At 33.9% G+C, this 23,733-nt stretch overlaps 3 protein-coding genes across 3 annotated transcripts in view; 2 read left to right on the forward strand and 1 right to left on the reverse strand.

Moving 5' to 3' along the window:
- LOC105347105 (uncharacterized) lies at window positions 1–4,455 on the forward strand. The gene is made up of 8 exons (XM_011456005.4): window positions 1–128; window positions 618–723; window positions 870–917; window positions 1,067–1,135; window positions 1,943–2,072; window positions 3,445–3,572; window positions 3,829–3,870; window positions 4,111–4,455. Exons 1-8 carry the CDS (start codon window positions 93–95, stop codon window positions 4,152–4,154), a joined length of 603 nt encoding a protein of 200 aa, XP_011454307.2. The 5' UTR covers window positions 1–92; the 3' UTR covers window positions 4,155–4,455.
- Window positions 4,069–23,733, reverse strand: part of LOC105347104 (sushi domain-containing protein 2) — a 25,485-nt gene continuing 5,820 nt past the window's right edge. Inside the window, exons 2-17 of the mRNA XM_066075157.1 lie at window positions 14,264–14,424; window positions 12,750–13,043; window positions 12,481–12,618; window positions 11,631–11,793; window positions 10,594–10,851; window positions 10,155–10,297; window positions 9,912–10,060; window positions 8,637–8,909; window positions 7,737–8,026; window positions 7,492–7,635; window positions 7,218–7,382; window positions 6,908–7,066; window positions 6,546–6,671; window positions 6,011–6,256; window positions 5,254–5,554; window positions 4,069–5,093 (exon numbers count right to left, since the gene is read on the reverse strand). Coding sequence (XP_065931229.1) covers window positions 4,994–5,093; window positions 5,254–5,554; window positions 6,011–6,256; window positions 6,546–6,671; window positions 6,908–7,066; window positions 7,218–7,382; window positions 7,492–7,635; window positions 7,737–8,026; window positions 8,637–8,909; window positions 9,912–10,060; window positions 10,155–10,297; window positions 10,594–10,851; window positions 11,631–11,793; window positions 12,481–12,618; window positions 12,750–13,043; window positions 14,264–14,424 — 3,110 coding nt within the window. The 3' untranslated portion in view covers window positions 4,069–4,993. The remainder of the gene's footprint in view (window positions 5,094–5,253; window positions 5,555–6,010; window positions 6,257–6,545; window positions 6,672–6,907; window positions 7,067–7,217; window positions 7,383–7,491; window positions 7,636–7,736; window positions 8,027–8,636; window positions 8,910–9,911; window positions 10,061–10,154; window positions 10,298–10,593; window positions 10,852–11,630; window positions 11,794–12,480; window positions 12,619–12,749; window positions 13,044–14,263; window positions 14,425–23,733) is intronic.
- LOC136272744 (putative inhibitor of apoptosis) overlaps window positions 20,564–23,733 on the forward strand; it is a gene marked incomplete at its 3' end in the record, with an annotated part of 4,402 nt that continues 1,232 nt past the window's right edge. Inside the window, 3 exon segments of the mRNA XM_066075153.1 lie at window positions 20,564–20,937; window positions 21,738–21,926; window positions 23,234–23,287. Coding sequence (XP_065931225.1) covers window positions 20,856–20,937; window positions 21,738–21,926; window positions 23,234–23,287 — 325 coding nt within the window. The 5' untranslated portion in view covers window positions 20,564–20,855.

Consider the following 23,733-nt stretch of genomic DNA (forward strand, 5'->3'; position numbering starts at 1 on the left):
AACGCAATGTGTTTATGAAATGGGAAAGCGAAAATGAGTTCCTTGTATAACATAGTTCTTTTGTATTAATACACAAGGCTTTATTTAGCACAATGCCATTTCCCTACTTCGGTAATTCTCAAAAACAGGTAAGAAGCATGTTTTAAGCGTTATAAAATTTGGGTAAAACCGCTTGTTGGTCATTTGTCGAAGTAACGTATATAACGCTACAATATAGAGAAAATTCGGATTGTTTACAAATGTAAAAATTTCGATCAAAAACATCGGAAAAGTCAATTAAAACTTGTAACGAGTAGTTATTCCCATTATGCATTTATAGATTTCTTATTTCATAATCATCTCTCTCTCTCTCTCTCTCTCTCTCTCTCTCTCTCTCTCTCTCTCCCCAAACAATGTGCTTTATATTGTGTATACTTTTAAGTGCACCTATAGTCCTATACCCCAGATAATTTGATTAGTAAATCAGAGTTGTAACACCCATTTTTATTCAGGTATTCATATAACATGAATCACAATCACATAACTTCGTTGATTATCTAAATGAGAGAGAGGTGTAAATTTACAGCTGTGGATACAAAATTATTATATTAAATGTATTCTAATTCCCTTTTTGCCAGGAATATGTACAACATGTTAATGTTTTGAGACATGGCTTTACACAACGTGAAAGAGAAGCACAGCATGATCTGGATATGACTGCTTTCAAAACCTTCTGTTTTAATGGTAATGTGTGGTTTATGATACAGTAGTCTCTGTACATAATCATAATGTTAACCTTTTTAATACGCTTTTTTTCTAATTTCTACATTGATATTTTCTTTGTTAAAAAATGGTTAGTACATGTATTTGTTTTTGTTTTGTTTTTTCAGCCATGAAGACAATGTCCATGAGTTATATGGGACTACTTGCATATACTGGTCAGTTTATCCTTGTTCTTTTTAAGTAATTATTGCATGTACAGTTAATTAAGTACCACATGCAGAAGGTGATAAATGTGAATACAAAAAAAAACCTCAGCAAGTTTCTCTTTCAAATGAAATAACCTTTCCAATTTATTTGTTTGTAGGATTCAAACTATCGGATGCAGCGAACATAGTGAAACACCTCAAGTCTGTGCACTTGGGAGTTCATTGTTGTAAGTGTGCGATGTAGTTTTACACCCCACCCACCCCCCCCCCCCCTCCCACCCCCGATCAGATTATTTGTGGTAATAATAAATGGTATCCGATTTAATATAATTATCAATAAAAATTGTGACCCTGACCAAGAGCGTACCTTTTTAATGACAAAATGACAATAACAAACCATTAACCATCTCAAAAATCCATAAATGTACCAAATACAAATTTAAAGCAGAGCAACACGGACCTCCAAAAAGATAGAGGTAGGATCAGATGCCTAGGAGGAGTAAGCATCCTCTGCTGACTGGTCACACCCGCGTGCGCCCAATGTCATATCGGTAAAAATGTCATTATCAGGAAAAAATGTCGTAATTTATGGAAAATATCATGATCGGGAAAAACGGAGAAAAATCCGTGGGTAGACAATTCAGTATTCAATCAATAGTCGAGAGCAGAGAAAACACGGACCTCTGGAAAACCTCAGAGGCAGGATGTTGGATTTTCATTAATGTTGTAATCGTGGCCCTCTAACTAGATGTTAAAATCAGTTTCACATTATTTTGTGCCTTAATCTCATCATTTATCTTGTCTTGGACAAAAATGATAAAGCATATAACATGCATTGCAGTCTATATTTCTGTAGAGGGTGAGTAACAAATTATACAGTATAGTGAGTATACTGCAACATGTCGACCCCATGGTTGTTACATGCTTCTTTTTCATTATAGTTTTTTTTTTTCAATATTTTACATACAAAACATTTTGTTTAACTCCAGGATATACATGTATTCAATTTTTCTCCTATATTCATTCCTCTTCAGGTGCTCTTGGTGCTGGGGTGATTTTTGCTCCTTTGATTACACCAGAAGTAACAATTTTCAAAGAAGTTTTAAACAGACATCACATTACCACAGAGGATAACTTGGGGAAACTTGTAGCCATGAGAGAAGAGTATGACTAAATATTTTGCTATTTGGTAGCTATTTAAGTTTAAAATGAAGTAAATATAGATACATATATGTTCTACTGCTGAAATTCTAACAGTATTAGGATAACAGAATACAAATGTATTAGAACCATTTTAACAAGAGCTTGGACTAAAGGTAGTTGTGTCAAATGGCAATGTGACGTAGGCCTGTCTATTTCATTTGAGGCCACTCAGCCATGGTGCTTTGAAATCAACAGGACTTGTCTGGCTATTGAGCAAGACTACGCAATCGGTGTATATTTCACTGGAAACCAGCTTCATTTTAACTTGATTTGATGCAAGAAATAGATTGTTACATCCTACTGAAAGTCCAAGGTCTTGTTAAAATGCATCTTCGCTTGCCATAGGTGACGATCCACGGTGTTTCTCTATTCACGAATAGAGAAACACCAAGGATCTTCACCCTTGGATAGCGAAGATGGTTAAAATGGTTATACGTGTACATCTAGATTCAAGCAGAGTGATATCAGTTTAGGTGTTTACACTGTACAATATTTTAATGTCTAATTGGAAAACAGTCTGAACTAATATCCCAAGGTTGGAGGGAAGACCTGGACAATGTACCAGGGTATAGATATATACATGTATTTATAGTGCCTGTTAGGGAGGGTAACAGTCAAAATTGACGCCCCCAAGAAAACCTTTGTCAACCTTGATGCGAAGCAAAAGTCTAACATTGGAGAGTTTTTGATCTTTGAACTTTAACATTGCTTTTGCAATAAAATTTCACAGAAATCATATACATGTAGAACATTCTGATTATGAGATGGAATTATGTAAAATTGGACCCCCAATGTAGCCCCCAGCCTATCCCCAAAGATATTGATTTTGAAAACTTTACTCTACCTGAAGATGCTTCCACACAAGGAACAGCTTTTCTTTTGAGAAGAAGAGTTTTAAAGATTTTTCTCTATATATTCCTACTGGTATGTAAAATATTAGCGTCCATTGTGACTCCACCCTAACCTGGGGGATCCTGATTTAAACAAACTTGAATTTACACTACCTGAGGATGCCTCCACACGAGTTATAGTTTAATTAATTTTGCTGGTCAATTAATATTTGAGAAGAAGATTTTTAAAAAATACAAAACAATTTCAATAAATTGTCTCCCCTTGAAAGAGGGCAAGGCCCTTTATTTTAAATTGAATTCCCTTCACCCAATAATGCTTTGTGCCAAGTTTGTCCAGTGGTTCTGGAGAAAAAGTCAAATACATAGAGAGTTTACAGATGGACAGACAGACAGATAGATGGGGGCCAGACAAAAAGTGATCAGAATAGCTCACTTGAACTTTTAGCTAAGGTCAGCTGAAAAAGCAATGTTGTTCATTTCAGGGAAGCAGCCTGTTTCCGATCCCAATTTTCTTCAGAAATCAGTAAATACAGTAAAAAGAATAGCAATAAAAACTACAGTGATGATTTATTAAGCAAGAGCAAGCAGGTGAAGAGCAGCGAACCTCTAGGTACTTGCTTAATATGTATCAATACATCAAAGAAAGTTTGTAAAGATGATTTTAAAAAATGTCAAGATGATTATGATTATTAGTGCTTTAAATATATATAATATTATGTTTATTAAATAGATGTCTAAATGCACATTCATGCAATTAATAAACAATATTCTTAAGCAGTGATGGAAACAAATTTCAAATACTAACTTTCTATGCAAGTCCTCACAAAATGATTCAATTCAAATTCATATAATTTTTTTAATTACAGAAAGAGATGATGGGTTTGAAAATTTTTATGCTAAAAAATATGGTATGTGCAGTTGTTATTTCTCCAATATTTGAATCGATAAATATTATGAAGTATTGTTGCAAGCTGCAGTTCAATGGTCTATTTTTAAATAGTATGATAATGAATGCAATACACCACAATTTATTATAAAAATGAAATTAACTAAATGAAAAGACACTAGATATATAAAAATTGAATGTAAAGAAGAATGATACAAAATGGTTTTGATGAACATATTTTATTTTGATGAACTATTTACAGACAGGAAGACAAATACTTATGGAGATGAGCTGGACAGTGATTAGAGAGTGCAGAAGTGTAACAGAGGACTCAGTAGAACTAATACAGGGCATTGACTGCGAGATAATGGAATTCCTACCTGTGTCTGTACTAATGCTGTGGTGTGTGTCGGGAGAAAATCATTAGAATGCTGTGGTGTGTGTTGGAAGAAAAATCATTAAAATTCTTTTGACAGAATTGAAGGACATGTATTTAGAAAGAAATTTTTTAGCATAAAAACAAGAACACTACTATTTAAGCTTGGTATCCCCTCACGGCTGGAATTTTTTTCAAATGTTTTTTCAATAAAGTTCATCTTTTTATTGACATGTTCTAATGTTAATTTGATTTATGCACACTCGATTATGTCCAAAATACATTTATGTAATAATAATAAAGTTATATATATAATAATTCACAGGAATAGGGTGAACTACTCAATCTCATTAAAATCTGATCCTTGATCCGCTCCTTATTATTTATTGTTGCTACATGAGTAAAATAAGGAGCGGATCGAGGATCTGATTTTAATAAGATTGGTGAACTACTTGCAACAATGGTTATAACTATATATGCAAAGTGCAAAGGAGGTTAAAAACTGGTTCTTAAACTTTTATTTAAAGTTAGGATGTAGAATTTCAATAATGTACAAAAACAAATGTACAGAGGTCTGTACATGTTTTCCTTAATATTAAATCTAATTTTTTTCATCTGAAATTAAACAATTAAATATTAGATACACGTGTCAGGGAATAGACATTTTGCGCATGGTAATATACATCATTCTTTTATTAGAATTTTAAATCAATGATATTAAAAGTCAAAGAGTACCTCCAAAGTATATTGAAAACGATGTTTAAAAATCTTAAAGTTCTGAATCTTTAGTCTTATATTCATAGACAGAGTCTCCATGTAAATCTGTTAATTTTCCGAGAGCATATTCTCTCCTTTTCTTTTTATATAATCTGAAAAAAATAAATAAAGTGAAAGTGGTTTAAATTATCATTTTATCAAAACCGGGCTCCATTGTAAAATAGTTGAATGTTAAAAGGTATAGCCTGTTCAGTTATGAGATGGTAAATCAACTTTATAAAACACTAAATAATACATTGTTAGAAACTTTACCTATACAATACAACAGCAATTATCAGGATGATAATGACGACCAGCACCACAACACAGATAGTGATGACGTAGTAATGACGCGAGCTCTCCTCTAACTTGTCGTCCATCTTAGAAACCGATCCAAGGGGAGTACATTTAATGCCGCTTAGATTACCCCAGGTTCCATTAGAACAGTGGATATGTCCACCACCTGTCGTCTCATATCCGTAAAAACATGATAAGGTGGCGTTCGAACCTTCCAACGTGTTTGTAGCATTCCAAACACCCCTCTCAACTGATGGAAGGTCTTCACAGTTCTTAGCTAAAAATAAAGGCATCACATCAATTTTGTAGCAGAATAATTAATCTAATTACTGTATATTTAAATTCGAATGAGTATGACGCACATTGAGTCGATAATATAGTTGAAATTGAAGACAAACGAATATCATATAATGATTTGTGAAAGATAAAAAATACAAAGTTTTGATCGACTCTATTGAATATGACAGAGAGAATACGTCATAATATTGTTAAGTTCTTCTTTATGATTAATATTATAGACTGATACCGGTATTTTACAACACTAATGTTGAATTACTCGTATATAGCGGTTATCTACACAGTAATGTTTTCATCGAGTAAAGATCTTTATAACCCTTTTCCTCATGTTTACAAACGAATCTGTTTGAAGGCATAATTTCTGGAACCTTCAAACAATGGCAAAACTTTATGTTTATTCAATTGAAGAAAAACAGAAACAATATTTATGTCTTACTTTTAATAGAAGCTGCAAGTGAAGAATTAAAGATAACCAAAAGTTCCACGGTTTCTGTTGCAAACTCGACTGAATCTGTCAGGGTGAAATCAAATGCACACTCTCGGTTTGTCCCACACACCTCTGTAACTTCCGGGGGAAGGTTTGTGGGTAGAATAAATGTCGGTCGGAATCTCGGTAGTTGATAGTCACCAAAAGATTTTCCAGGTTCATAACTAAACAACGAAATATTCTCCGTAATTCTCCCTTGAATAAAAAAATAAAGCCTCTTTATTTATATAATATTTGTTCAACTTTGTAAGATCTACAATATGATAAAAAGATATTTGTTTGATCCATAAAGTAAGGGGAAAATAGTAGTGGGTTAGTAAAGAATTTCATAAATCGTTGTCATCGGACATTAGTACATTGTAAATTGGTATTATGTATCTTTTTATAAATAACTTTGAATTATTAATAAGGTTTTCTGGTCAGTGTGAGATATTGAACTTTTGATCTAGCCCTAATAATCGTAAAGTTTTGTTTATCATTTTACACGATATGCCAAAATCATAGTGAATCCTCTCCGAGGTTGAGTTTGTTAATAATATTTCCTCTGATGGCGTCCTCAGGTCATTATCTGGATTCTCATCGAAGTCACCAAGAAGACCCCTTAAGCTTCCTATAAACAAATAAACATGGAATAATACATGTATAGATTAACATACAATTTAATATCAAAAATTATTTTAGATCCAAGAAACCATTTTTATTACGCTAAAATGTTTACGATAGAGTCCAATAAAGTTTACCTTATTGTATACCTTATTGTATAGTTAACAATAAGACAAATAGCATGTACTACGTTGTGTTCACTGAATTATACCGTATTGCTGGATGCAACAAGACAATACTAACCAGCAAGTGTTTTATTTCCAACAACAGGGAGTATACTCAGCACTGCAGGGTTCGCTATGGCTCTGAACGCGATTCCAATCTCAGTAAAAGACACTATGAACTCCTTTTTCGTCGTGTTAAGATTGGGCTGATTGGATGTCATTTGCACGACGAATATACCTATGTAATATTAATAACAGACATAAAAACTCAGCAAAACCATCAACAAAATTGAGGAACAACCGTGCGACCTAAAGAAATACAAAATTATAAGTTTTTTAAACGGTAAAATAATCTTTAACATGCGAACGTATTGAAGTCAGTATGTTACCTGGGAATCGATGGACAGTTGATTCATCAAAGTCAATTATATCCCCGTTAACTAACAGGTCTGCTGTTCTGATAGAGTTCAGACGAACTTCAACAACATCAGAACCAGAGGTGCTGAAATGTCGAGACACGAATGCGGTACACACACTTGCATCCACCAAATCCCCTATAATATGCAAAAAAAAGAAGAAGAAAAAAAGGAATAAGCCAGGGATACATGTATTATGAATACCGTAATACAATATGTTGTAAGTATTGTTTATGATTTTGAGTACCATTTTCTTTGCGGAACTGTTCAAATCTGATTTGGCTTTGAAAAGTTCCGTCTGTGGTTTTCAGGTACACGAATTCCCCAACACCATTGAATGTATAGCTGTATCCGTCTAAGGTGGTGATATGGGGGTCCCCGTTTGTCCTGGCTGGATTGGATATAAATTATGATTAAATATTTAAAAAGACTTTTTTATAGTTTATAATATAGCGCAAATCGTCCAGTGGAAACCCTTACATTGACACTTACCTGGCCTCGGAGGTTCGTAGTTGGCACAGGAGCTGAATTTCCTATGTTTGATGTACTGGGGACATAGAGTTCCGTTATTTTTGTCATCGCTAGGATCATTTTGTTCCTTCTGGGAATACCGACAACAGTGTAGAAAAGGGAGAACATCAAAGTAGAAATTGGAGAGATAGGGAAGAACTTCCGGTCCTCCAAGATAGTGGTACCTCTGTAGGCACCCTCCTTCTTTGAGTCGTGAATCAATCAGATTCATGTCCGCGTCATAACAGCACAGATTGTCGATCCCATTGGGCCTGGTCAGTGAAAATGCATAATAATGAACTGAAGTTTTTCATTAGAAAATGTTATTAAAAAGTGCTTGGTCTGATGTTTTTGATACAACAGTATTAATTAATTTTTTTATACAATATTTTCCATGCAAATATCTTAGAAAAATTGTAGACTTTCACCAGCAGAATCGGTCTCTGATATTGGATGGTTTCGTTACCCGATTGCTTGGGTGTATTCATTTCCCATGTATTACATCGTTTACATCACCAATAGCCTCCGAAAGATTTGTAAAATTATGCACATGGGTGATTATTGCTTTGCAAACATTTTTGTGAGCTAATATTACTTTTAACTAATGTCAAAGTTGTAATACAATCATATCCGCCTCAGCATCGGAAAGAATCTTCATAAGGGACAAATCACGTGTTACCCTGTTATGTACTTTTTAAAACTTGCTCTGTAAACAGACTCTGTGCAGTACATTAGTTTTTCACTGAAATAACTGCATTGTCAGTTATTTTACATACACCAAACTTAAAAAACCGTACCATTGTTTTACAACTTACATAAAATTTGGTACAAATCGGACCATGCAATTTGATGTGCGCTTTTTTGTATCAACAAATATCTCACCCAACTTGAGCCATTCGAATACAGTGGGTCGAATCTTTTCTGTATAAACAGTTATAAGTACGGTTTCTGTTGAACATGTTGCAATCCGGATCCGGTTGGAATCGCACAATATCCAAGAAAGCTTGGTCTAACGTGCAAGGACATGGTTGAACGTCTTCAGCAGTCCTCGATGGTAACTGTGCCTCAGAATACAACCAGCTTTGACAGAATTGTTTTGCTTCGCCTTTCGTTACTGCTAGTGGAAACACGTCGGACCAAATTCCTCGGAAGAACCTATACGTTTAAATAACGACATTGTATATTTATGATAGCCCATTATTTGCTGCTTCAACTGGCATCCCTGCGAATGTTATTGTCATTTAAATTTAGACCACGTACGCGTGGTTTTATTTGATTTTTACAATTAAACCTCTTGTTTATAGTCTATTTCCTGGAATCTAGGTACCTGAAGTCAAATATAAAATCTAAACGTTTATTTATTTTAAACTTTATCTTCATCAATTGGTGGATAAAATGTGTTCTAGAAATAAAAGTGATAGTAGAGAAAATATACGGTTTTATTTTGCTGTTGCGACAATTAACATGCTTACTAGTATAAGAGATCCCCCTAAGGATTAATTTTCGATCCGCGCCTGACCTAGTAATAGCATCAATAGTGAAACATACTTTACTATTTTATGCAAAATGTTCCTTGAGAATGACTCGATATACTAAGTTTTTAAACAAAACAGACACACATTCTTCTTTTAAAAAACCATGGTATTGCACACCAAAATCATCAAACAAGGCTATGATTTTTCAACCAGGTGTAGAGTTGTTGAACACGAACATTAACACTGTTCTGAAAATCATCGTTTAGTTTAAATAACCGCTCGATGATGAAATAAGACATATCTGATAGATTCATGTTTTAACATAAATCAAAGTAGGATATGATATGAAAAACGACCAGTACTAACGTATTTTGAGAATATCATCCGAACACTTATTCTTCCGCTCGAAATTTCACAGGAACTGAACAAATCTCGAGGAAGTCTCGTGAACATTCATTCGAGCACCCCTGGATTTATTACATACTTAGCAACGATAAAGAAAACATTCCAAACACATTCGCAGGGGTGAGTGGTATTAGCTAACATTACACTAGAACATCAAAAAACCACCCAAAATTAAAAAAAAAACAACCAAAAAACAATACCCCCCCCAAAAAAAAACACGATTAAACACCATCCAATTAGAGAGCTCTAAATCAAAATAAGACAAGGAAAAACTCACTGATTATTTTTTCGAGTTGCAGCAGTGACTCTGATGGCCATAGCGTAATTATTAGCAGGATCTGGCAAGGGAAATTCTGTTGTATTTTGAAGACGCTTTACGCCTTTTTTACGAATATCAATCATCCATTTTAGACGACTTTCAACTTTCTACAAGAATGTTTGGTATTAATAATATGAGATATTACGAAATACAACAATGCTTCCGCTATTAATGCTATAATGACACCCTGTTCCGATTTACCATTAGGTAGAGCAGGTCTATATCAACAAGATCATCCTCATGTAACTCCGCAACATCCGGGTCCCAAGAGATTTTTTGTAGTCCAGAGAACCAATCAAAAGCGTTGTGTCTCTGGACTTGATGTTTGCAGTCGGCAGGATTCACTGAAAAACACGACGTTTTCAGGTTTTATGGTGCATGTTTTTTTTCATTTATTGGAAAATGAATATATTTTTATAAAAAGAAAAAAAAATATGAAGAAACTATTAAACTTAACGTAATTTATTTTTATAAGCGTGCTCAAAGTATTTTCTGTTTGGATCGATTAATAAGTGTAATCAACATGGCGTTTGTATGCCTTTGATATTTGAATAAGTGAATTTTATCTACAGATATTTTTCCAACAAGTAATACACAAATAACACCGTTATGCGTTGAAAGGGAGAAGACGAGCACTTACAAACCATGTAAAGGCCTTGAAATATACGACTGTCCCCCTCTTGGTTCGCGATTTCAACCTTTACAGGGGTATCCCCAGTGTGACTAAACAAAGGTGTGATGCAGGCTAAAGCCAAGTCTGATTTTCTCTCGCATTCCTTTTGAGGTGATCCAGAGAACGTCACCTTAATTGTAGCATTTGGTTCTATACATGGACCACTGATGATCAAATACTGGCCTCCCAGCATCGGCCCATAGCGTGGAACGATTGTTAAATTTCCTTTAATTGAGTAAGGAAAACAATCAATAGAAAAAGAAAACTATTTTATTCAAAATAATCTGTTTTTTAAAAACCTTTCTTAACCCAATAAGCACCCTACTGTTTCACCCCTGCGAATGTGTTTGGGATGTTTTCTTTATCGTTGCTAAGTATGTAATAAGTCCAGAGGTGCTCGAATGAAAGTTCACGAGACTTCCCCGAGATTTGTTCAGTTCCTGTGAATTTTCGAGCGGAAGTATAATTGTTAGGATAATATTCTCAAATAACGTAAGTACTGGTTGTTTTTCATATCATATCCTACCTTGATTTATGTTAAAACATGAAATAATATTAAGATATCATCTAGCGGTTATTTAAACTAAACGATGATATTCAGAACAAAGTTATCGTTCGTGTTCAACCACTCTACACGGTACCTATATTCTTGGAAATAGACTTTAAAGACGAGGCACGATTTTTACTGCGAAACTGAAAGGGTCAAATAAAATCACGCGTACGTGGTCTAAATTCAAATGACAATAACATTCGCAGGGTTGTGTTTTATAAAATAAAAATTCCAGAATTAAAAATATGCAATATCTAATTATCTAAGAGAATTGCCTCTATATATGTGTACTTATACCCTTAAAGTTGGAGAAATGCGTCATCATAACTGTATAACTAGATGAAATTTTTTTAAAGTTTAATAATATCTAATAAAAAGTAATTTTTGGAAAAAAATCTGTAGTTTCATATGATGAATGCAAAACTTTGACATTGAAATGTCTAATATAATATACCCTTTGTATTACATCCTCCATCACTGATATCACTTGCATCAATCCTAAACGCGAATTTTCCGGGTATATCTACATTTGATTCCTTATCAACATTTACGATATCAGGACTGCGTGAAGCGTTGACTGTAAAAGATACGATTCCATCTCCAGCATTAAACCCAACCTAAAAATGTAATGTGATTTATAAGAATACAAAGTGTTATTGATACTGCATGAGTGCATAATATCCCCCGTATATTGAACTAAACGTGTGATAAATAAAATAAATCTTTTAAAATCTTCTTCTCAAAAACCAATTGGCCAGAAAAGCTGTAACTTGGGTAGAAGCATTCTTAGGTTAAGTAGATTCAAGTTTGTTAAAACCATTCTCCCCGGGGATAAAATGAAGCTTCAACGGGAAATGGGTGTTTTTGGTGAATTTTTAATGTAAGATTATTCTAAAAAGCTCAAATGCTATAATATTCTATGCAGGCATCTTGACATTTGTTTCTTCTCAATTGTAAATTCTCAATCAACTGTGGGGCCACACAAAGAGTTCAACGTTTGATGTAGGTTTATATTTATATGAATTGTTGATATTCTTGATCTTGATCTTTCTGAAATATGTAATGCTTTATGAGTAATATGACTGTGAAATCATCCAGTTACAAAAGGAGCTTAATGTTAGGCATAAGAATATTTTGAGAAAAATTTTGAAAATCTTTTTATAAAGGATATATTTTACTACATTGTTCAGATATTTTGTATATGACTTCATAAGGCTGCTTTTGTCATGGTTGTCATTGCTCAGTAGCGAAGTGGCCCATGGGCCTCTAGTTATAAATAGATTATTGGAACTGTATATAAATACCTGAGCAGGGGTTCCCCCTAACCCAGTGGCACTTTCTCCTCCACTTGCTTTCCCAGTTGTCCATTGTATGTCTTCATAGTTGTATATTGTGAAGGAATGCTGGCCGTTTGTGATCAAGACTGCTTGAAACGTGTTGGTCTTATATAACATAAATATAAAACAAAGAATTTAGATTTCAATAAATGCTTCGGGGGTAAATTTCGATACCAAAACATTATTATACCATATTGTATATGCTATAATACACATCTGTTGTATTTCATTTTTACCTTAGAGCATCCTTCATCAGAACATCCATAAAACGCAACCCGATCCCACGTGGCGATAAATACCCATGATGCCTTGAATCTAAAAAAGTTGGGGTAGTTGTTTGTAACTTCCTTTGTAGCCCTGTCCAACAAAACAGCATCGGTGGTTTCTCTGTACCACACTGTCCCACCTCGTGTTGTATCAATGTCAGCCCAAAATGCAGCTATCATTCTCGCATCATTGGCAATAGGAAATGGGTCTGGTGTAAATGTGCTCACCCCTTGTAGAAAGGAAATAACTCCGTTTGTGCTCACCTGTCGATATACGGTGATTTTTTCTTCAAGTTAAACGTCTTTATTGTAAACGCCAGTGTTAAAAGTTCAATTCGTGAAAATGTTGAAAACAGTCGATTAAAATTTTAATATATATATTTTTAAGCATTATAAAACATCTGATAGAAGAAATAACAGGAAATTATATGACATCAGTTCTCATCCAAAGCATGCAATCCACGCCAGTGAGTGGAGGATACAATGTATATTCACTATATGGCTAATAGAGCTTGACCGTCAGACCAAGGCCACTAACAAAAGAGGCATAATTTTAAAAATTTGGTTGATTTTTCCTCCTCTGTGGTGCTATGTAGTTCATAAAGTTCTACGTGCTTACATCTCTATTTGCTAAATGTAGCGGGATAAAGGGAAAAACTCTTCTATTTAGAATGTTTTTATCAAAAATTTATGGATCCTCTGAATTAGGAATCTGAAAAAGGTATAGCGTATTTTTTTAATATACAATTTCGCCTACAATATAGCGCTTTTGCAAACATCAAACATTTTTAATATTATACCAAATTTAGTTAAAATATAATCAAAGAAACGCAAATTACAAAATAATCAGGCTTAAAATAAAAAAGTGAAGAAAAAAAATCATAAACTGTGCCCAGATTGCGACACGTACCCGTATCTATTTTTAGTAAAACGTACTTTCCGTTTAATTACCGGTGAAGGCGAAAGGCGCCATACCTCTTTCAACATTTATTTACTACAAAGACTAAAATTTGTGATTTTAAGTTTAACAGTTCACGAGAAGAGGCAGAAAATATTGAAAATTTGGCGACCGACACAGGAACCAAGACCTAACGATTAATGGCCAATGAAATAGTTCATCTGCATGCCGCACATGGCTTATCATGTTTACATGACGCTGATTAGATGCTTCAGTGACACTAATTGAATCAAAAGAGACATGCATTTCAGCTACATTTATAAGTCTAGAGTTTCGTTTTGAAAAATAGTTAAATGACATATTGACGTTATGGAAAGACCAACAATTTTCAAATATGACAATGACTAGACCGTCGAATAAAAGAAATGCTTCCTCAGTGCATATCGCCTTTCAATTTTACTTTTGTTATTCGAATATTGTATCATTATTCAAATGTCGGCCGTCGACGAATAGTGGAATATACATGTACATGGTTTAAATTTTTTATACATATAAAACAATGATCTACATAAAATGTTCTACTTACAAACAATTTTGAATGCTGGTGATTAAAAAACGGAAAGAGAGTTGAAATGGGGATCGGTGGTGAGCTACCGTCGTCATTTTTGCTCAAAGCCTCGTCTCCAGCTTGGTCTCCAAATGGATAAAGGTCTTTTAACGTTAGTCCTAATGCTGGTCCGACAATAGCTGTATCAGACAACGCAACAATCAAAATTATCCACATGTCTTAAATCAAATATAGAACTTGTATTTACGGGAACTAAACGTGCTCAAGGTGTCAAATTTCTCCAGGTACTCATCTCCAAATCATTTGTCGATCGTAGTATTGACCTTGACATTGGACAGAAGGCAACGTTTTAATTGTTAATAACTTGCAAGTTGCTTGCACTTAATGTCAAACATAAAGAAGGGAAATTGTCTTAATTTATAGAGTTGTCGACAAATTTGTTCTTACAAAAACCTCACAAGTCAGGATGTATAAAAATCCCTACTTTCCTTTCGATTACGTCTGCTTGAGTCATATAGTAAGCCTTGATTTGAAATCTTTTATGCTGTCACCTACTTCATCGACAATTCATTATGCACAGAGTCTTGTGCACAATTGACATCGCTATTCATTACCTTTTTCAACTGTAACGTTTTTTAAATCTTAACAGGCAGTTTTCTTTTCAGTTTTGCAGTAAAAGGCACGAAGAATTTTAAGGACGTAGACTTTGTCATTTTTTTTAGATAAATAAATAAAAAATAAATAAATAAATATTTCAATATTATTTATTGTCAGCATATGAAATAGTTTCAAACAAGTCAACAATTGTTGACAATGAAATGTGATGCATTGTTTTAAAATCAGAAGTCCGAAGGAGAGCTGGGAACAATCGACTTACCCCCAGTCAACTCAACTGTTCTAGTTTTATATGTAGACATAAACTTTCTTTACCCAATGAAAAATTCTTGAAGGGTAAATTCAAAGACAGAAATTTCGAAGATCTTAACATGGTAATAAAATATGGAACGCCAAATTAACATATATTCAAATATTTGTACCTATCTTCAAATAATTGTACCCATCTTCAATTAATTGTACCTATCTTCAAATCATTTGAAGATAGCTACAATTGCATTAAAGATAGGTACAATTATTTGAAGATAGGTACAATTGAATTGAAGATAGGTGTAAATAATTATACCTATCTCTAAATAATTATGCCTAGGTACAAATGAATTATACCTAGGTACAAATGAATTATACCTATCTTCAATTCAATTAAAGATAGGTTCAATTGAATTATGCCTATCTCTAATTCATTTGAAGATAGGTAAAATTCATTTAAAAATAGGTACAATTGATTTGAAGACAGGTTCAATTCAGACATATCTACAAATGATTTGAAGATAGGTACAATTCAATTATACCTAGGTTCAATTCGTTTTGTGTATTGTTGAAAATAATGAACGCTCCCTTGAAGACATCATGTTTCAACATGGAGGGAAACGAGGGAAGCACCAACAACGAAGATGAAAGAAGGTAAATAAAGGTAAATTCAAAATTATATATATATATATATATCTATATATCTGTGTGTGTGTGCAATATATTTGCAAAAGGCATCATTTATGTATACCCGAATACCCCAAAAGTGACGGCGTTAGGGTAGTGACGTAGTTAGGGTCACTTATATACCTAAATAAAAAACTGGCTTTATTTTTTTCAATAATTTTTATCAAAGAATGTATAATTCAGTTGATAATCACTCTATTTATTAATGTGGTAACAATTATTATGATTATTATTTTCGCGCCAGTTGTGACGTAACGGAAATGACGTACTATACAGGGAGTATTCATTATTGCCAATATTTTAGTAATTGAAGATAGGTTCAATTCAATTGTACCTATCTGTACCTATCTTCAATTCATTGCATTTGTACCTATCTTGAAATGAATTAAAGATAGGTATAATTGAATTGTACCTCTCTCTAATTCAATTTGAAGATAGGTACAATTGAATTGAAGATAAGTACAACTGAATTGAAGATAGGTACAATTATTTGAAGATAGGTACAAATATTTGAATATATGTTAATTTGGCGTTCCATAATAAAACAGCATATAAGTCAAAATTTTGAGGGTAGTTGCGGCTTACTGGTACATGTAGAAGAGTGACAATAGTCGATTGCTAATATCAGTATTTGAACTTGGGTGTAAATAAAAATTTTTTAAAACACATTTTAACTTAGCCACAATATAGAAACCACTGAACATCATAAAATGAACACCAATCATCACATGTATGAATTATGTTGGTAAATATCTTATACGACGTCAAGGTGCATGTGACGTTGTGAGATATTTACCAACACCATTCAAAGAGGATACCCTCTGGTGGAATGGACCAGAATGGTTAATGGAACCCCAAAAATGGCCTGTATGGGATGGGCCAACAAAGGCAATATTATGTTCCACAAGCACAGAAGAAGAGAGTGATATGAGTCATCAAACGAAGGTTCAAGATACTGTAGACATCAAGACTGAAAGTATACAGTCAATACTGAAACTTGAAGATAAGAGTTCACTCATGAAGTTAGTCAGAGTTCTTGCATACATAAGAAGATTCATTCACAACTGCAGACATTCTAGTGAAAAGAGAGCAGGATTTCTCAGTAAACAAGAGTTAGGTGAAGTTATTAGACTGCTCATACAAGATGTACAGAGAACAGAGTTTACAAAAGAAATGGAATATCTGAAACATCCATCTGGAAGGAAACCAACATTGATCCAGCAACTGAAACTGTTCCTCGATAACGAAGGATTTTTAAGGTGCGGAGGAAGAATTCACAATGCGCCACTGATGGATAAAACAAAATTTCCATACCTTCTTCCAACATATCATCGATTGACGCATTTTATTATTGTTGATACATACAACAAACATGCCCATGCCAGTTTGAATTCAACAATTACCTTACTCCATGAACAATATTGGATACCGAGGATTCGACAACGTGTGAAAGGAATTCTTAGAGGATGTATCAGCTGTAGAAAGGTCATTGGAAAGTCTTATCAATCTCCAGAACCCCCTCCGCTACCAAAGGACCGTCTACAGATGAAACCTCCATTTACCGTGACAGGCATAGATTTTGCAGGACCCCTTTATGTCAAGGATAAATTGGGAGAAGACTCTAAAGCATATATATGCCTTTTTACCTGTGCCTCAACTCGAGCCTTACACCTAGAGCTAGTACCAAACCTAACACAGAGCTCATTTCTTCTTGCATTCAGAAGATTTATCAGTAGGAGATCACTGCCTAGTATCATGATCTCAGATAATGCGACAACCTTTCAATCTGCATCCAAGGAAATCATTAGATCATCACATGCAGAAAACCGTTAACGTACATCAAAAACTTGCTGAATATGGAGTACAATGGAAATTCATTCCAAGTCGAGCTCCATGGTATGGTGGATGGTGGGAGAGACTCATTGGATTGACAAAGACTTCATTACTGAAAGTTCTTGGACGCTCAAAGATAAATATGGAGACTCTTCACACCGTAGTAACGGAAATAGAAGCGATGCTGAATGACAGACCGCTGACTTATATTTCAACAGATCCGGAGGATTTGCAGCCACTTACACCATCTCAGTTGCTATATGGAAGAAGATTAACATCTCTTCCCTATTTGGATGAAGAGGATACCAACAATTATTCTCTATTAAATCACGAGAAAGCTAATCAATTTATGAAACAACAAATTCAGCTCCTACAAAACTTCTGGAACAGATGGAAGACGGAATATCTTACTTCTCTGAGACAATATCATCGCAGAACAGGAACAACATGTAATAAGATCAAGATTGGAGATGTCGTCCAAGTCCATGATGATTTCACAAAACGTATCAACTGGAAAATTGCTCTAGTGGTGGACCTCACAACTGGCAGAGATGGACTCACAAGATCCGCACTTTTACGTCTCAGCAACGGAACCATAACAAACCGTCCCATTACGAAGTTATATCCCTTGGAAGTTTGCGAATCAGAGCCAGATTTGAGGAGAAGTCAAAGACTTTCTAATTAATTTTTCAAACACAACGCGACCTACTATGAACTTTTAATATTTTTTGAATTGTGATTTTGTACATTTTGCGGCCCGGAGTATGTTGGTAAATATCTTATACGACGTCAAGGTGCATGTGACGTTGTGAGACATTGCTATTATGACGTCATCATAATATGACGTCATGGTAACGTTATGATAATATGTTTATGTTCAAATCAGTCTAGATAAACCAGTCAAAGTGTTCAGATGTGTTTTCGTTCTATCTGACTCAAACCACTATACAATCGCGACAAATGGTAAGTACGATATGCTTTGTCACAATCAAACCTCTCTAGGTAAAAAATATTCTTCAACTATTTTGTAAGCCAGTTAGAAAAATGTATTTTGCAGAGAAAGGGTACAATTCAAATCGAAAAAAATCACTGGTTTTTGTCGAAAATTATTCTTCAAGTATTTCTTATTTTTTTAAAAGTATTCTTTGAATATATCTTTGACATGTGCACATTTTACATACTCTTCGTAAATAAATAATGACGAATTATAAAGAAATGACATACACACGATTACACTAAAGGCAAAGGAATAGAATACATTCACAGTTCATCTTCCAGAACTTTGATTTTTTTGTGGAAGAAATGAAACTCAGAAAGAACACTGGAGAGATTATTTATGTCCTCTTTTTAACAATATAAAATAGACAAGGTATCACAAAATGTCAGTAAAATAACAAAAACGCATTTAATATTGGATGTATAATGTTTATATTTACATCTACCGAGTATGGTTCTCTGCATTTCTTATGGAAACTTATAGTTATTTCATGATCATAGCCCAGATAAATATTCTTTTCATGTTTCTAGCTAGTACAGATATCAAAACAATAGAAAATTATGATTCAGATATTTACCCTGATGTATATACAAAACTAAATAGACTTTTGTTTGTTTAAGTAGATGAATATCAGATAGATATCAGTCAGATATATAGTACATGTACATCAGATAGATTTCATACATATACATTGAACTCGACATGCGCCGTTCAAACAATATGGCAGCATATATCAAATATATATATATATGCCCGAAAACACAGTCAACATTTGTTTTGTTATATTAAGAAACAAACCAAAATTAAGAAAGTAATTGAAAACAGATCGCCATAATTTTCTCGGCTCAACAAAGAATTCACGAATTCAATTCTGTGCAAAGTTCATTTCCAAAATATCCTCAGCATCAAACGGTCACTGGTGATATTCTGCCGACCGAAAGAATTAATATACAGATGTTCTACCTGATTTTACTTCACAGTAATTCGCAAATCCTTATATCCGTTATGATAGCAAACCGTCGCATTGCGCGTCCGTTGTTTACTTGCCTTGACTGACTGTCTATTATGACGTCACCTTGTTTTGGAGTCGCGAAGAGTTATTTACGTCATCGTTTACGAATCAACTAATCAGAGGCGATTATTTGAAATAGAGGGAATGTTCTCTAGATATTATTCCTAGCCAGTCAATATCAAAAAAATATTGACCGGTCAATATTTTTCGGACGAGCAATTATTACAATTATTGACTATTATACATATATTACATGGCTTCGAGGGCGACATACCAGAATATTTGCCCCGAGGTGACAGGAAAGCCCTGGAGTGTTATGTCGCCCGATGCCGAAGGCAGAGGGCGACATAACACTCCAGGGCTTTCCTGTCACCGAGGGACAAATATTCTGGTATTGTCGTCCAAGAAGACATGTAATATATGTTATATAACATTTTTAAACAAATCAAACTCGGGTTATCAACATATTTATTTAATTCACAAGGCAGAGGCAAATGTTTTTAAAACACTCACGCTTGAGTTTATCACTTTTGTCGTATTTGCCGAATTTTTCATTAATTAAACTATCGAGTTCATCTGAATTTAGATGAACAAACCGCAGACGTTGGCCTGACATGTTGAAAATTCGCGGATCTGTATAGTACGTTTGCTTAGCAACTGGCTCGTTGAATTTCGAACCCGACGTAATTAATATGCAGAATTCGTGCACGCGATGGTGATATTACAGTTTCGGGAGGGCAATATAACTATTTCCTGTGAAATATAACTGTTTCCGGGAGGGCACTATAACTGTTTCCGGTGTTATTCAGCAATTTTCAGGGCATAGTAATAAAATTATCTCATTTGTGACATAACGAGAAAACTTCTTCAAAAATGGTATATTCGTCTATATAGAGTTATATAGTGAGAATATACTACTGAATATAACAAATATATATATATGTCCGCTGCGTCGGACAGGATTTTTCTTTCTCGGGCTTGAAATCTTTAATACAAAGATGTAGCTGCCACGTTTCGATCCGGTGTTTATACATTTTTTAGTTTTTATATATTATTTAGTTTTTAGTTTAGTGGTAGTTTTAGGGTGTATTTCTTTCGTCAGTTCGGAATGCTCCGGACGTGTTCTACCCAATGAAGTGTACCAGAACTGTGTGCGGGCACAACCGGAATCGTGTTCGGCGCGCACCACGTTTTGAGGTAGTGCAGAAAGAAGAAAAATGGCGGCAACTGTGTTTATGTGTTCATCTTGTGGAATGTGTTTTGATAAAATGGGCTTATTCACGGCTCATAATTGCACAGGTAAACGCAGTATACAAATTATTTAAAATCATAAAATGTTATTATCTTATAAAGCGACATATTTCTGGATTGGATGTAAGAAAATGTGAATAAAAGCTTTATTTGTATTATCTCCCAAACATTGTTGTATAGTAGTTTATACATCGCAGTTTCGTCCTATTTATAAAGTGTATTCCATTGAGGATCTCCTGCAGCAGCTTATTTTAAGGCTTAATGAAAGTACAAACTGATTACACGGATGTGATTGATGGGTATTTTTTTTTCTTAGAAATTATCGTCTCGATATTTTTTAACACGCTATCGAAACCTCAGGTGCCTTTTGGAGTTTCTGGAGGAGGAAATAATTTGAGTTATTCCTCACTTACTAATAAAACAGAATCCCAGGGTTGTGTTTACAAAAGAATATGGCTTAATTTAAAAATACTAATTATTCATTAGTTACTGATAAATTAAACAGTAAAATATACCTGTAGCAGGGCCTATGATACTTCAAAAAGAATGATTTGATATCAATTTTGCACCATTGATGACTTGTGAGACTTGAAATTTTTACGACTTTGTTGTAAGTTCTTTTGTAAAACAGGTCCCTGAACCTTTGTCGTATTCTCAACTGAGGAATTTTTTTTTTTGGGGGGGGGGGGGGGGGGGGAGGATTTAATCAATGTCAAAACATATTCACAAATTTTCCTTACTTACCAGCCCATAATTTCATCACATGGTTGAAAGTGAGCAAACACTGAGTTTTTATAAGATGGTCAATATTATTTGTATAGCTTAATCTTATTTTTAAATTTATCTAGGCAATAAAAGAAAACCTATTGGCATTGGAACTAGTGTTGAAGAGGCAGAGGACGTTGTATTAGAGATGAATACAACCCCACAAGAAAGAAGAAGAACTATGTTCGAATGCCAAAACTGTAAAAAGGTGTTTTACAGTATGGACATTTTTGCAAATCATGTCTGTGTCCAGGCTCAACCTAGCATTAAAGGTATCAATATATTAAATTTAAATTTAACAAAAAGTGACATCTCCATGTGAGTAAAGAATTCTCAAGCCGGATAATGCATCCCTACGAAAGCCTAGTGAGGTCAAATATGAATGTTAAAAAAAATAATAAAATGTCGTTATAACGAGATAAAAGTCGTTATAACGAGATAAAAAGTCGTTATAACGAGTTAAAAAGTCGTTATAACGAGATAAAAAGTCGTTATTACGACTTTTTAAAGTCGTTATAACGAGATAAAAAGTCGTATTAACGAGATAAAAAGTCGTTATTACGACTTTTTTAAGTCGTTTTAACGAGATAAAAAGTCGTTATAACGAGATAAAAGGTCGTTATAACGAGATAAAAAGTCGTTATTACGACTTTTTTAAGTCGTTATTACGAGATAAAAAGTCGTTATAACGAGATAAAATGTCGTTATAACGAGATAAAAAGTCGTTATTACGACTTTTTAAAGTCGTTATAACGAGTTTAAAAGTCGTTATAACGAGATAAAAAGTCGTTATAACGAAATAAAAAGTCGTTATAACGAGATAAAATGTCGTTATAACGAGATAAAAAGTCATTATTACGAGATAAAAAGTCGTTATAACGAGATAAAAAGTCGTTATTACGACTTTTAAAAGTCGTTTTAACGAGATAAAAGTCGTTATTACGACTTTTAAAAGTCGTATTAACGAGATAAAAAGTCGTTATTACGATCGATACTTTATAAAGAGGATAAAATACACAAATTGTCATATTATATACAAAAAAAGTCGTTATTACGACTTTTTAACTCGTTATTACGACTTTTCAAAGTCGTAATAACGACTTTTAATCTTGTTATAACGACATTTTATCTCGTTATAACGACTTTTTATCTCGTTAATACGACTTTTTATCTCGTTATAACGATTTTAAAAAGTCGTAATAACGACTTTTTATCTCGTTATAACGACTTTTTATCTCGTAATAACGACTTTTTAACTCGTTATAACGACTTTTAAAAGTCGTAATAACGACTTTTTATCTCGTTATAACGACTTTTTATCTCGTTATAACGACATTTTATCTCGTAATAACGACTTTTTATCTCGTTATAACGACTTTTTATCTCGTTATAACGACATTTTATTATTTTTTTTAACATTCATATTTGACCTCACTAGGCTTTCGTACATCCCGAACATACTAATAAGCAAAACAATACTTGTAATTGTTTCATATGCATAGCAAAATTACATAAACAAGGGAATTTTACTTTTATATAAAAGTTACACTGTCACAATTTTGATCTTTTGTCTCTGCAGAGGAATCAACAGCATCCAGCGCTTCAACTTCAGAAGGTCAAGATCAAGGTCAAGGTATGTTTTGGACCAGGCCAGCTACACTCCTTTTGATTGAAGAATACAAAAGTAGAATGGATTTGCTAAACAGTGGAAAGCTAAGAAAGAAATCAATGTGGGATCAAATAAGTAAAGTTTTAAGTGGTAAAGGACATAAAATGTCAGGTGCGCAATGCGAGGGGAGATGGAAAACCTTTTTGAGGGGATTAAAAAATGTGCATGACCATAACAAGAAATCGGGAAGGAATCCCAAATATCACCCATATGATAAAGAGTTGGCTTTCATGGCTGAAAAGCCAAACATTGCAGAGTCCTATGTTGTGTCCTCTGGTAGTGGTAATTCAAAAGCTTCAAAACCTATAGCTGCAAGTTTAACTGCAACTGATAACCAACAAAATTTAACTGAAAATGAGTCTGATGCAGAATCAGAAAATTCAAGTAGTAGCGCTTCTAAGAAAGTAAAA

The sequence above is a fragment of the Magallana gigas genome, chromosome 2, assembly GCF_963853765.1.
Source record: "Magallana gigas chromosome 2, xbMagGiga1.1, whole genome shotgun sequence".
NCBI classification, from domain to species: Eukaryota; Metazoa; Mollusca; class Bivalvia; order Ostreida; family Ostreidae; genus Magallana; species Magallana gigas.